The sequence below is a fragment of the Aulonocara stuartgranti genome (assembly GCF_965226115.1).
Source record: "Aulonocara stuartgranti genome assembly, chromosome: 13".
NCBI classification, from domain to species: Eukaryota; Metazoa; Chordata; class Actinopteri; order Cichliformes; family Cichlidae; genus Aulonocara; species Aulonocara stuartgranti.
Window position 1 is genome coordinate 31,127,641 of NC_138949.1, and position 15,297 is coordinate 31,142,937.

A 15,297-nucleotide genomic window follows, 5' to 3' on the forward strand; every position below is an offset into this window, starting at 1 on the left:
AAAACAGCTTGACGGATCTGATGGAGGTGTGGCTTTGCAGTGTGCTCATTCTCTCCTTTACTGTTTTTGTTTTTAATGTTTCGCTTTCCCCTTGATACTTTTGCTTATCTGACTATTTTCTCTCTTAAAAACAGTCAAGTTTGCATTTTAACTTCTGACACTTTTCACTTACTTTTCCAACTTTATGTAAAGCCTTGGCTCACAATCACTGGCTATGATTTAATAAACTCTATGTGCAATATATATCTCACAGATTAACATTGCAATCACTGACCTAGTTTATCTGGCAAATATACAAAATAAACAGCAGATAAAAAGATTAACAGCCTTCTCAATTAGAATATGATTCCTTTCAAAGACTTAAGTATGAATCAGACTGTCTAGTCGGTCCTAAAAGCTGAAAATTTTCTGTGTACAGTATGATAAACTAAATCCCTTAGGCTGTTTGGGCCTATTACTGAATATCTGGCTTTGACTGCTGAATAATGAAGACGGTCTTCACAGAGCTGGGTGAGTCGACTGATACAATCTTAATGTTGTCAAATCCGACAAACAAAAGGCAGGATATCAGCTGAGCAGATGAATGTGGTCCTTACAGAAAGGGATGGCCTTGCAGATGGCAGTGCCATAAATGGCAGAGAGGACTATTTTGAAGTGAAGACGTTTCCTGCAATGTGCTGTGCTCCAGCAGCTGTTTTGTGAAGACGTTGCTACATTTTGGACAACCTCAGTCAACCTATAAGATACACTCCTTTTGAAGCTGATACAATCCTTATTCTTACATTTCACATTGTTGAGTGTGATAGCTTTTGTTGGCTCGGTTACAAAGTAGTAAAATGCAATACTTTCAGAACATTTTATTCAGTGCATTTGCAGCTTTATTTAAAGAAAAAAAGCCAACAAAGTGCCTTCCCTTTGTTTTCTTCTGTACTTCTTGAACACGTTTACCTATTAACTAAGGACTGCTTGATCTCCTAGCTATTTCCCACTAGAGTTCACCTTGTCCAATTTCTTGCCATTACACACCTTGGCTGTGGTTTCCTGAATCATGCTCCAATTATGGGAGAAAGCACAGAGGGTGATCATGCTGTCGAGCAGCGTCCATTTCAGGATTTGAGTGCTAAAAATCCTGGGACAAGAGAGACAGTGTGAGGCTGAGATGGAGGAAACTTCAATTAAAACTTCCACCTGAATAAGTCATGTCTTTCTAATAGACTTCAGGAAATAGCCATGAATATATAAAGAGGAAATGCATTCATCAAATCCTTCTTTCTGGTCACACAGTGAGAGGAAGAACTGAGAGGGACAATGAATGAAATATGTTAGAGGGCGCTGCAAAAGCTTTCAGGCCGACTTGGAGATGAGAAAGAGAAACTTAGAACGTAAAGCAGACAGATTTTAGATGTATACTGGCAAACTTTATCATCACCCTGTGGTAGAGAAAGATAGATGCATGGGAAACAAGACAGGGATGGTCAGAGATGTGACAGCAGAAGAGGCTGTGGAATCAAGGGCAGTGTGGTGAAGGCTTTTAGGGAAGTGACCTTTAAGAAACAAGTGTTGGCGGTAATGGCAAACTGACATACAAAGAAAGTTGAAGGAAATCTGTTTGCAAGGCAGATGTGGGTTGAGCAGATTTGTTGAAAGTCAAAAAAGCTTGTATTCTTGTATCGACTGAGGGATGTCGACTCATATAAGGGACGCATATACTTTTGCTACAGTGGTTTTACTTCTTGTTAACACTACATTTTGCCTTGAGAGCATTTCAGAATGCTTTGTTTCCTCATTTTTTTCTTTCAGAACTTTTGGCTTTGTGTGCTTCTTTACGCAAACTGCAGTGCAGGAGCAGACTTACTTTCTCTGTCTTTTCTTCTTGGTCTTGGCATTCTCATTCATGTTCTGTTTGACTGGCTGATTGAGTGATTTGTCAGAGTCTGGTGCTGGCTTGTCTGGGTCTGCATGAATATTCCTGGGATGATGGAGGTCCCCTGGAGCCGGGGTGCTGTCAGGGGGTCGCTGTGACAACTGATGGGACTTACTGCTGACAGATGACTTTGTGAGAGAGGGAACAAGAGAGCGAGAAAGGCCTACAAGTGTCTTCTGACATCTACAGTATATCTCAATCTTCATCCTCAAAGTATTGGCTAGTAGGCACAACAAAAAACACAGAAATCTTGAGCTGCCCCCATACTGAGAAAACTACTATGACAGGACAGTGGTAAAATGTGTTTACATTTTACCAAAATTTACCATTTTACCAAAATATTCTTTTGGGCAAGTGTTTACTTGCCCAAAAGAATATTTTTCGTACCCTTTTCCTCAATTCCTCTTGTTGATTCTCTGTATCTGCACTTTATTCATTTGGCAGTTATAGAGGGAGGGCTGCCCTCAGTGATAGATTAGTTTTTACCATCAGTGAAGACAAGATGGAGTGTACCAATTAACATGGCTTTTGACAAATTAACTTCAAGACGGAGTTCACTAAGGGACCAGACTGCCTGAATGTATAATATATGATGTTTATTATGAAAGATGGTGGTCTCAAATGCTTGCAGAGTGAAAGAATGAACCGATGGATAATTGTAGAATTTTGCAACAGTTTAGCTTAGGCTTTTAGAGCCTGAGGTTTCAGCCTCTTCCACTTGATGTTTAATGCAACAGTAACCAAAAGTAAAGAACTGAGAGAGCAAGTTGCAGAGTGTCTATGTGTGCTACTTCCTGCTTAAACCACTTGAGCACCCTTTCAGTTTCTGTGAAATGAATTACAAATTTAGTCAGTCAGCCAGCAAGGATGGTGGTTTATATGCTTGTTTCTGACTCAAACCATCCATGGATGAAAACATTGTTTACTGCCAGTGAAAGCTAAATGTTTTCGATGTCAATGAGCAAATTCTGGTTGAACAAATCAGAATTTACTTTGGTTCACTGAGAAACTGACAAAAAGGAAAGACAAAAGGGAGAAAAATACCCGTATTTTTGTCTTTAAAGAATGGAAAAGACAATGCAGCAACACTCACAACAGGCTCTTCTGCCCTTTCCCTAGAGCAGTAACTTGGCTGCTTGGATGGAGCTGAAATGGGCAGGAGCAAAGAGACTGAAAAAGTACAGCCAACAACATCCCCAACGGGGTGGCTCTCCGTGACATTTCAGCTGTGGCTTGAGAATGTGTGCTAGGGACATGTAAGACTTCTGATGCATCTGCATGTACACACAACCATCTCTGTATATAAGCATCTTTCTGGTTTTCTCGTTTTCATGACATCGTCAGAGACGTGGGAAAGACTGGCATTACATGTTTCCAGCATCAGATCAAACATTATAACAAACTGTAACACAAAGCAGGCAGCTGAAAGCTCAGAGCCTGTGGTTTCTTCTAAGTACAGGACACATGAAAAACATGAGCTCTCTCTGTGCAAAAGAAACAATGATGAAACAAACTGCATTAGGTTGTGTCAAGCCTTTTCTGCAGTGAATCATAATGTTTAAATAGCATGACTATGTTACATTTAATCACACATACTGGGCTTGTTTAGACTTTTCTAAAACAAGGAGGCAGAAATAAAAATGTAAAAACACATTTTACTTTGTACAGCATAGTGTACAAAATTAGTCAACCAAGCCAAATTTAAAAGTATGTAGCTAGTTATGAACATATTTTAATGTATTCTTACAAATTTAATTGAAAAAATGCTTTGCAGGGACAGACAGAGAAATAGACAGACCACCCAACACTGAAGCCTGAAGACACGATGTGTTCATGTGTGCTGAAGGCCATCATTGTACGAGCATGCGTGTTTCCCTCTCCTGTGGTGCTGCTACAGGGACATTTGACTATACAGCCAGAAACACACCAGAAGCAGTTGCAATAATTAGCTGGAGTGGAGTTGCAGAGAAACGTGCAATTAGAGAAAGAGACATAAAACCAGCATTAGAAACAGTGGAAACATGTCTCCCATTCACAACATACAAGACAGAACATTCAGGATCTGTAATGTTCAACACAAAAGATGCTTATTTTAAATGTTTACACAAATTAAGTGTCTTCAGCCAAGTACCCAAGAAAGACATGGCCTGGTATAACTATACAGCTGCATACAGAAAGTATTTGCATATCTTCTACTGATGCTAGCATTGGTGTTTAAAAATTCACTGACCATCAGCGAATAAACTGAAGTATTTCGCTAATGTTTGATACCTTCCTCAAGTTAAGAAACTGTACAGCAAAAATGTACAGTAAGATTTGCCAAAGTTCTTACACTATTCCTTATTGACTGCACTTAACGCTAAAGACCAGCAGAGATAGGATTTAAAGAGGCATAAAAAAGCTCTTCAGACAGCGTTTAAGGAGCTACGTTTGTATCTTTATTATGATGGTGTAATGGTTAACACATTCACTTGGAAAGCAAAAGGTTGCTGATTAGACTTGAGCTGGAAACACATTCCCTTCTGGGGTTGCATCAGAAATAAGCGCCTGGTGTAAAAACTCCCCTTTATGGGTGGCTGGAGCTTAGGTGGCAGAGCAGATCAACCACTAATCAGGAGGTCGGTGGTTCGATCCCAGGCTGCCTCCTGGCTGCATGCCAAATATCCTTGAGCAAGATACTAACCCCGTGTTTGCCTACTGGTGGTGGTCAGAGGGCCCGGTGGCGCCAGTGTCCGGCAGCCTCGCCTCTGTCAGTGCGCCCCAGGGCAGCTGTGGCTACAATGTAGCTTGCCTCCACCAGTGTATGAATGTGAGAGTGAATGAATAGTGGTATTGTAAAGCGCTTTGGGTGCCTTGAAAAGCGCTATATAAATCCAATCCATTATTATTATTATTATTATATGACAAACATCTTAAAGTAGGCTTCAGGTGTTGCTGAACAGCTAATAGCTAATAGTAAAATATAGCAATAGCTCTGCTATATCATAACTACTGCAGATACAGACACTTAAGTTGATATGGAGGTCATCAAGTTAGCATTTAGCTTGTGGATTCCCATTAAAAAAAAGAAAGAAACGCAGCACAAAAATGATGAATGACACTTTTCTGCCTGCATAGTGAAAACATATGAAAAATATATCATGGACTCTACATAAAAGATTAGAGGCAATATCTAATGAAAAACTCTACATCAACTGCAGCAATTGAGATAGTAGTGGCAAAGTTTTAGGTATTTTTTAAAGGTGTAAAGAAAGATTTTAAAAAGACACAAGATTTTTTTTTTATTTGACAACAGTGAGACAATTAGTTGTCAGAACATGTGAAGTGATCTGACAAGTTGAAAACAAGTGCAGGTTAAACCTCATATTAGGCATGTATAGAAGAAAAGAACCTTTATTAAATGTTCATTGCATTACAATTCTGCATGACTTAATACCTATGAGCAAATTCTACCAGCTTCATGTAGTGAAAATAAACGTTCAGACTGTATGTAATCAGCAGATAATTAAATGAATATTTTTTTCTAACACTGTGTAGCATGTAAAACTTTTGAATTTCTCCCCACATCTCTCAGAAAGCTGATATGAATCTTTAAGTCAACAGAAAGGCAGATGGAACAGAAGAAGCCTGACAAACTGCCTGTTAGCTTGACAGTGTTTTGGCTGGGTTCAGTCTGTTCTTGCATAATTATAGCTTCTCACAGCAACCTAGATAAAATTAAAATCTGGGATGTTACAAAATGACATTCCCCAGGCTCAGATATTCTGTTATATATACAATTACTAGGATTTGACCCTATATGAGCAGACTGTTTCCATAACTATTATACTGCCACCTCTTCTAAGAACTGGCCAGAAAAGGAAGCAAGGTCATTTTTAACACATGCACATGCACACTGTGGATGAAGAGACCAGATGGATGCTCTACACTAGCTCGCCTGCACACGGCACTCATGTGACCCTGGCCACCTGGGCTCCGGAAGGTGACAGCGTGTCTCTTTAGGAGCGCACACACACAAGCACAGAGATGTCAGCATGAACACTTGTGTGTGCACACTTACCTGCACAGATAACACTCCCCCCCCCACCAAAAAAAATCATTTGAATGACAAAAGTGGCTCAACTAAGATGCCCGTGCATGTTGAAAGCATACAAACTGTACTTCGATATTATCAGTCATAGTTTGAGGGAAACAGCCTGTAATGATGTGAAACTTAATTTGATTTTAGGGAAACAGTTTCCAAGCTATCATGGGTTAATGAAGCAGTCAAATCTATTTTCTTTGTCAATACAACATGGAGGAATTAGAAACAGACAAGTGTAACAGCCACAGTGTGACACAGCAGCTGCAGTGATATCTGTCGGTCCAGTTTGACAACTGGCAGCCTCAATTCCCAGTTTTAAAGAAACTGGCATGGGTACATGTGTTCATTAGAGGTATAATATGTAACATTTATATAACAATGTTCAATACAGTCCTATAGTAATTACCACTGAAAACGGATAAGCAAAAATGTATATGAAATCCTAAATCTATCTTAGTTATTGCTTTGTGTGATGAGCAGTCGATGTAGTTAAATTTCATGATCTCACTGCTTTGACAAAGATCCCACATGTGCCACACATTGTGTTTTCCATTTTCTGTCGTAGCCAAACATGAAACAAATGCATATATACATAATTAATATCTCATTACTGTGCGCATAGAGCACACAATGCATGCTTTCAGAGGGTGTTTTTGTTGATGAGATGCAGTATATGTTGCATGTGATCTTATGAGGGAGGCTGGATGATCGTGTGTGGTAGAAAACATACAATACAGTAGCTTGAAAAGTTAGAACAGGTAATCTCCTATAAGAGTTATGAGTGATGTTTGATTGACTGCAGTCTTGTCAACTGAGATTTTCTTTGTTTATATATATGAAAAATTTGTAGAAACTATTGCATCTTCAACATAAAGCAACAGAGTGACTTGATCCACTACATTAAAAAATACATGCAGTATTTTAAGCTGCGTCATGGCATTTTCTTTTTTTCGTCTGAACAGATTGTACAGTTTTGTGCCAGGCTTGTTAAAGGCTCACAATGTCTAACTCAAGCTGAACCTTTTCTGACAGTTTTATATTCCCTGTTTAGTTGTACCAGCAAACAGCTAAAGAGTAAACGTGTCTATCTACTGTATGTCAAAGACATTCCCGTCCCTGAAACGTGCCGTCAAAGAAGGCCATCTGTGCATCTGCGTATGCATCCACAGGGATAAGAACTGGAACTGGAGAGAGAGAAGTACTATAGTGAGCAAGCCAAACTAAGAGCTTCTGTCCTGGCTTTCAGTGAAGATAATGACAGTGCAGAGAGCATAAGTCTTTCAGAGTGGTCTATTTGCCGACACTGCAGGGAAATAAAGACAAATTGGTCCAACTATCACTCCTTTCTTGTGCATCCCATCTGCTATATACTTTCATCTCATCTTTCTGAGGCTTCCAGGAATGCTGTCTTTCTCCCTCTCTTTTTCTCTCCCTCATTTCTCCATGCAACTGGGGAAGATGCCATTTGATTACAATCGAGTCTTGAAACAGTGAATAATGCTGCACTTCCTACAGACAACAAAAGACTAATGGTATAGATTTTCTAGTTGTGTTATCTCAGGTCTTATCTCAGGAATAACAATTACCTTCTGGGTGAAAAAAGACTTATTTCAACATTTTATCACTAAAATTATCTGATTTTCACAGAGTTTAATTAAACTTATTAAAGCACCTCTGCCTCAGACATTACCTTTGTTAAAAAAGGTTACAGATGCTTCAAATATTGTCATATATCTGCAGAGAAATGCTGTTAGTTAGGATTACTGTAGAAGTCAGTTCCATGTCACTAGAGACTGGGATGAAATGTACAAGAGCATTTCTGATTACGTATATTTCCTGTCACCAGAATTTAGAAAATCCCTTGAGCTGAACAGTGCATTTCAGATAAAAAAAAGGGGCAATAACAAACTATGTACACTGCTGGGAAGTGAATGCACAGGCGGCAAGGATAAAGTATATACACAAAAACTGGGTAAACAGCTCATATTTGAACTCATTTATCAGAAACTTGTGCACTCCTTTGGGTTCCACCTGCTGTTGTCTGCAGAAGCTGAGAGACTTCTTTCCACAGATATAAGACTGAGAGACAGAGGTGAAAAGCAGGAGGAGGATGGGAGCAGTTATAAGAAGTGACAATGAAAATAAGCTCTGGATATTCGCTTGTCGCACCGACATCTTTTTTTCTTTCTGAGAGAAAATGGCTCGAGGAAAGAAACACACATTGTAAGCCTCAAAAATGCCTTCAAATTCACGAGGACTGGCATTTGATCCCCACAAAAACAGTGGCGTGCCACTGCTTTGTCCTCACAAAGATGTTTAAACAAGTACACACACACACAAATTTACCAAAAAACTAAACCAAAAACATAGTGGATGAAAAAAAAATGTTATTAAGTCAGTTGCCCTCCTGCTGGAAGTCAGTATTTCTCTGGTTTTCATTATTATTATTTTTCTTATTTTTTAGCATTCTGTTGCCTTGATTCTGATAATTGGGCGCTATTGTGATGTTAGCAGGTTGTCAAGGTAGTGAGAGTAAACAAAATAACCCCTACTGTGCTAAAAAGAAGAGAAAAGGTTTCTACTGACCACTTGCCTGTTTTCGTCGTTAGCTCCATCTATGTGTGTTTGTGCCTGCGTGTATTATGGAAAGTCAAACAAGAAAGAGATTTGAGATTGAAAGCAGAGTTTGGTTACAAAACAATAATAAGTGATTTGTTTGTGGGGGGCAAGAAGTTCAAGTTCAAGTTCAAAGTTTATTCGCCACATGCAGGTTGCCCTGCAGTGGAATGAACCCGCCCCCCGACCTTACACACACAACACAGACATCACATGGGGATATAAGTCAGAGAACAGTTGCATTACAGAAAAACCACTGAAATGGACACTACAATGGGAAAAGTACAAGAAGAAAAAAAGAGACCCCTACTCATGCTGGGCTACAGGAGGACAGCATGAGAACAAAAAACAAAAAAACTCCTCTGCACAGAAAAGCACATAAACGTCCACAGTACAACATTATAGAGCATGTGACCAGCAACAGGGATGGGTAGAGGATAAGGAGTAATCCCAGGCAACACAGCAGCCATCCTGCCACTGCGCCGACTCTCCAGCGCGGGCCCAGACCCGCCTCGTGTTCCCAGGAAGCAACAAGCATCGAAGGCATTGGAAGGGGAGGGGGGATGTGTGAATGCTTATCAGTGTAAGTGTATGTGTGTGCGTGTCCATAGTTCAGCTGAGAAAGTGTCCTTCACCCTATCAGGCTAAGTAAACAGTCTGCTAGCCAACCCAGGTGGCCTTGCACGGGATGGGAAGAATAGTCATCACACAGTCGTTATCAGGGAGTTTTTGTTCGGCTCCAGCCTTGAGCCTGCAGCTGGCGCCGTGGTGTCCGCATGTTGATGTCGTTGATTTTTCTTTTATGCGAGCAGCTCAGGAGAATTTCAAGCTATTCTTTAACACTCTGACACTGGTCTCTCGATCTCCCGTTGGAGAGCCGCGAGCCTCCCCATGATGGTATCAAACTTCTGTTCCGTGGTGTTGTCATTCTTTTGATTCTGAGACCCCACAACTGCAGTGAGCCGTTCTGCGATGTGATCCAACTTTCGCTCAAGGGTCTCATATTGAAGAGGCCTCTCTTTGATGTATCCCATCATACGCTCAATGTTGTTATTTTGAGTCTTCACGGCAGCCGTAAGCGTCTCCAAGGTGTTAACCATGCTGCGTTCGTTGTGAGAGGTCGCGCCTCGTCCCATCGCTTCAATTCCAGCGGGCAGCCTTGGGGGGGTTTGAACAGCCGGTTCTGCTCTCTTATTTCTCCGATAAGTCAGGGCCAAGCCAGCTCCGATCAGCAAGAACCCTGTTATCATGGTTCCGAATAGGTAGATATCTTCAGCGTCCTCGATCGACAGTCCCGCCAGGCACGTGACCCTCCAGTTCTGCCACCCGTCCATCTTGTATCCGGCAGGGAAAGTCCCTCCAGGGCACTCGGGCTCTCCCGAGCTCAGACTTCTCGTTGAGAAAAGGGTGTCAATAGCATTCAGAGACCAGTTGATCAAATCCATAATTCTCTTTTAGGTTTTAGAGAACGACAGTGAGAGACTGTTCGAGGGAAAGTAATACACACGAGACAAGACAAGGACACAAGAGGCTAAGCAGGGAATATAAGGGTAAGGAGGAGAGGAGAAAAGTGCGACCGCCTTCGCCAAGAGCCAAGAAGAGAGGGTGTGAGTTCATTTCAACCACCAGGGCGATCGTGGCTCAAGAGTTGGGAGTTCGCCTTGTAATCGGAAGGTTGCCGGTTCGAGCCCCGGCTTGGACAGTCTCAGTCGTTGTGTCCTTGGGCAAGACACTTCACCCGTTGCCTACTGGTGGTGGTCAGAGGACCCGGTGGCGCCAGTGTCCAGCAGCCTCACCTCTGTCAGTGCGCCCCAGGGTGGCTGTGGCTACAATGTAGCTGCCATCACCAGTGCGTGTGAATGGGTGGATGACTGGATGTGTAAAGCGCTTTGGGGTCCTTAGGGACTAGTAAAGCGCTATATAAATACAGGCCATTTACCACCAGGTAAGGGTCTTTCTGTGTGGAGTTTGCATGTTCTCCCCATGTTTGCATGGGTTCTCTCTGGGTACTCCGGTTTCCTCCCACAGTCCAAAGACATGCAGTTAGTAGGGAAAGGTTAGTTGGAAACTCTAATTTGCCCATAGGTGTGAATGGTTGTCTGTGTCTGTGTCAGTGTTAGCCCTGTGACAGACCTGTCCGGGCTGACTCTGCCTCTCGCACTAAGACAGCTGGGATAGGTTCCAGCAACCCTGACAAGGTTAAATAGAAGAGAATGGATGAATGGTTTGTGGGGGGTAAATGAGGACGGGGCCAAAACAAAGTCTGCTATGGTGTATGCTACAGTTGGCAATCATTCTTAGCTGCGACTTGTGTAGTGATTGTATGGCATCATATCAAACTCAGCTTTAAAGGACTGCCATCCTTCGCTGTGATTATTTCTCTGTAATGGACTTTTTGAGTTTAACCTCTCTATTTGTTGAGACCTTAAAAGAATGACTTCACAATCTACTCAAGAAACTGTGACTTTTACGTTTACAAGCACAGGCTTCTTGGTGGTCGTGCACAAACCTATCGTCTTTCCTTATGTGGATACTTCCTTAAAGAGGGGTTTATATGAAACTGTGAGATTTTAACTTCAGAACTGGAAATCCATGGTTCTCCGTAGCATAACACTGATACTCTTTTACACCAAACTTGTCGAAACTGTGTTGAAAGTAAAGGCTAATGTCAAACAGCATAAACTTACAGAGCAATCTACTGTGTGTTGTATATTGGTCTTAATTATTTGTAGGAGTTTGGGTATTTTTTTAATTTATCAATTAATTAATTGTTTTAATGTGAACTGGTGCTGTGATAATTTCCCTGCAGGGACCTCCCCATGTGATTAATAAAGATCTATTCTATTCTAATGCAGAATCACGTGACCCGTACCTGCCGGTGCAGGCTGAGTCGTGAACGTGTGAGATGCTCTTGAAGAATGAAGACAAACGTTTTTTTTTCTTTCATAAAAAAAATATTATAATGATTCCTCGTGCAATAACAAACAGTAGAGAATTTATTTTTAGTTTAGTTTATTTATTTATTTGTCAGTGATGATGCACAAAACAGGAAAAAGAAGTGCTTTGTACTTAATTTAGCAGTTCATTTCCATCTGCAGTCCCTGGGTAGGGAGGCACAATAGTAAATATAAATTTCAAATATATATCTAACGCAGTACATCGACTGCTCTGTTAGGCTGGGAATTCACGATGGACAAAACCAAACTGCATTGACTAATTTATGTGAAGATTTTTATATAGCATTTTTTTATGGGGATGACAAAGTAATAATAATCTATTATTGAGAAGCACCGCTCATAGACCTACCAGTGGCATCATTTTATGTTTATTTTATTTTTCCAATTTTTCGCTGTTGTCATTTTGATTGTTGATGCAATGTACAAAATGTTTTAAATAACAATCTATTGATTTTAATAATGTGTAGGCATAGGACAACTACTCCCCATTACCAGTTTAAAGAGAAGGACCTTTATTGCCTCAGTACCATTTATATACATATACAACACAATAACCCAAATTACACACTAATAGTGCATTTTAAAGGTGAATACATGTAAAACAAAACAAAATAAAGACATTTAAATGGAAGATTTATACTGAACAGTATCAGAGCTCTTTGGAATGAATGAAACAGATTAAAGTGTTCCTGTTGTGAAGTTTGAATTGTCCAGTCTGAATTGTCCTTTAAAGTCGTTGAAAACCCAAACAGGTGTACTGTAGGGGAATTGTCAGTGTGCAAACCCTATTATCCGGGTAGGAAAAGTAGTGCATAGGGCTTATCTGTAATCCAGGGTTGCTTGAATCAGTTTCTCAGGCAAATCCCACAATCCGATCGCATGGCTGGCCACACCATTTCACGATCATCCAGGATCTCATTTGGGCTGTTCTCGCCGTCAGTGGTTCTCCAGAATTCTTCTAGTAGTTCAAAAAAAACCAATCTACACAAACAGTGCAGAACAATCAATTTCTTTTCCCACTTTGTGTTCTTAACATGAGCTCATTAACTTCTTTTCCAAATGTATTAATCACAAATGGCATTCCCTTTAGCTTTACCAAGTTACAAGAGTTACAGTAACTTGTTTGTACCAGTATCAACAATTTTATCAAAATTACATCACAACAAAGAACATCAGCAGCTTAAACTGTAATGTAAACAGTCATAGCAATGAAAGCGACATTCATCCTTAAGGCTTACAAGCAAATGTAACTTAATTCAGTGCAAATACTATTAAACTTGAAATATGCTCATATCTATTAAGACATAACCATTCTAATATAAACAGAGCTATTGCTTCTACTTGAATACCTCCCCGATCGGAATATGGCTTCAGCGGGGTGGGGTGGCTAACAGCTATTAGCAGCTAGCATCGCATCTAGCATCGGCATCGTTTAGCTCAAAGCATTCAACACTTATAACACACTGTAAAGAACAACAGGAGAAGTGAAACAACACGCCAGATTCTCATAGCTCCCGATTGGTTTTTGTTCAAAGGTTTCTGAGCTGAATCGGCTAGTGAAATACATTATCTAACTTAACAGGTAGCTAACGAAAGCACGTGACTCACCGGGATTTTCAGACACAAATAACTTGACAGACGTTATTCCCTTTGTGGTCAGAGTTCGGGGCCTAATAAAAGAGTACCATTTATACGTAAAACAATCTGGTCTCATTAACCGGGTTGCAGTATTGCATACCAAGATACTTTTTCCATGCGCTCCGACACGTACTTGACCGCCATCAGAGGGAAGATCTCACAGGAAGAGAGAGGTAATACTTCCTGCGCACTAGACGCAAGGTCGTCAGAACACAAGACTGCATCACAGCGCCCCCTTGTGACAATAACAGGCTATAGCCTTAGATTACAAAAAGGGATTTTGCAGCCCTGTATTTCACATGGGTTACACCCTCCCCCTTTGACCCAGCATGAGCCCCTTCATGCGTCACGCTGTGGTCTACAGATGAACTCTCATAGTCACCTATTGTATAAAGTGCTTGGTTAAAGCTCTCTATGAGGCTCTGCGCAAAGGAAATTAAGGGATTTCCCAACTCAGGATAATGGAAGCGCCTTGGTGGTCGACGTGTCCTTTCTGACTTACGAACATGGTCATTTTTTTCTCCACTGTCAACAGTTTCCTTATGCTCCAGAGCTACCTCAGGGGTTTGTGGGTTCAGATCAATGGTTTCCGTAGCTATAGGAGCCTCTACATCAATGGACGGTACATCAATGCTGTCTTCGGCCACAGCTGATTTTTGATTAGTCATAGTTGGTAAAGTTACATCGTCTTCAGTAGGGTGTTGCTCAGCCACAACATCTGGCTCCTCTCCTTCAGCTACTTCAGGAGGTACCCCTACAGGCTCTGCAGGCAGCAAAGGGGAGCTGCCTCTGCAAGGCCCATCCTGAGGCTGAGGGTTTACACAGTCTGCTGGCATAGCTGGTATACAACTACCCTCCGGTACTGTTTTTCCTGTTTGCTGTCGTCTCTTCGGGATTTCAAACACCTGAACCAACTTTCCAGGAATGACAGAAGACTGCCTAGGATAGACAGGTGAGTCGTCTTCAGATTCTGATTGCTCCTCCAGTAACAGAGGCTGACTGCGCCTCGTTCTTGGCCTGCAACTCTTTGGCTTGACCTGGTCAACTTCCTCAGCTTCAGATAAGTCACCACAAGGGAGTAAGAGATCCCTGTGAAGAGTTCGAATAGGACCATCTCCATTCATAGGCTGTACAACATACACAGGTAGGTCTACCATCTTTTCCACCACTCTGTACATGGTTGACTCCCACTTATCTGCAAGTTTGTGTTTATTCCGAAGTCGCAGGTTCCGCACTAGCACTTGATCACCTTTCTCCAAAGTTGACTCCCTGACAGTTTTGTCAAAACGGCGTTTATTCCGTTCAGCAACCTTCTGAGAGTTTTTGGCAGCGATCTGATAGCTCTCTTGAAGGCGAGCCTTCAGAGCTCTCACATACTGAGAGTGAGATGTAGGAGAGCCATCTTTAACTGGCAGGCAGAATGCAATATCCACGGGAAGCCTCGGCTGGCGACCAAACATTAACTCGTATGGGCTAAACCCAGTGGTCTCGTTCTTGGTGCAATTATAGGCATGAGTTAGTGGTTTCACATAATCGCGCCAATGAGTTTTCTCTTTGTCTCGTAGAGTTCCTAACATGCCAAGAAGAGTTCGGTTGAACCGTTCAACTGGGTTTCCCCGTGGATGATAAGGACTGGTGCGCACCTTCGTGATACCAGCTAGGGCACAGAGCTCTTTAATGAGTTGTGACTCAAAATCCCTGCCCTGATCACTAAGCAGGCGCTCAGGAAAACCATAATGCACCAGAAACTGCTCCCAAAGACACTTCGCAACTGTTGTAGCCTTTTGGTCTTTTGTTGGCATAGCAACAGCGTATTTGGTGAAATGATCAGTTATGACCAGAATGTCTTTGGTGTTGTGACTGTCAGGCTCCAAGGATAAATAGTCCATGCATACCAGTTCCATGGGACGGGTTGTTTGGATACTCACAAGAGGTGCTGCTCTTTCAGGAAGAGTCTTTCTTCTAACACAACGTCCGCAAGACTTAATCTTTCTCTCTACATCAGTTGCCATTTTAGGCCAATAAAATCTTGACCTAACCAAGTCGAGGGTTCTTTCCAAACCCATATGCCCCATGTC

At 41.5% G+C, this 15,297-nt stretch overlaps 2 protein-coding genes across 5 annotated transcripts in view; one reads left to right on the forward strand and one right to left on the reverse strand.

Annotated features, from left to right (window-relative positions):
• Positions 1 to 15,297, forward strand: part of nrg3a (neuregulin 3a) — a 360,904-nt gene that overhangs the window by 65,577 nt on the left and 280,030 nt on the right. The gene's annotated exons all lie outside the window — the stretch shown is intronic.
• Positions 12,098 to 15,291, reverse strand: LOC309720499 (uncharacterized protein). Of its 3 annotated transcripts, XM_082557500.1 has the most exons (3): positions 13,320 to 15,291; positions 13,190 to 13,251; positions 12,098 to 12,562 (listed from the first exon to the last, which is right to left on the reverse strand). In XM_082557500.1, the coding sequence occupies exon 1, from the start codon at positions 15,283 to 15,285 to the stop codon at positions 13,480 to 13,482; it is 1,806 nt and encodes a 601-aa protein (XP_082413626.1). In that variant the 5' UTR covers positions 15,286 to 15,291; the 3' UTR covers positions 12,098 to 12,562; positions 13,190 to 13,251; positions 13,320 to 13,479. The 3 variants fall into 3 exon arrangements, with proteins under 3 accessions (XP_082413626.1, XP_082413627.1, XP_082413625.1); XM_082557501.1 differs by lacking the exon at positions 13,190 to 13,251; XM_082557499.1 differs by lacking the exon at positions 12,098 to 12,562 and having other exon boundaries at positions 13,114 to 13,251.

Bases quoted from the DNA above. Each gene is read 5' to 3' on its own strand.
- LOC309720499 (XM_082557501.1), bottom strand. From the start codon at position 15,285: ATGGGTTTGGAAAGAACCCTCGACTTGGTTAGGTCAAGATTTTATTGG.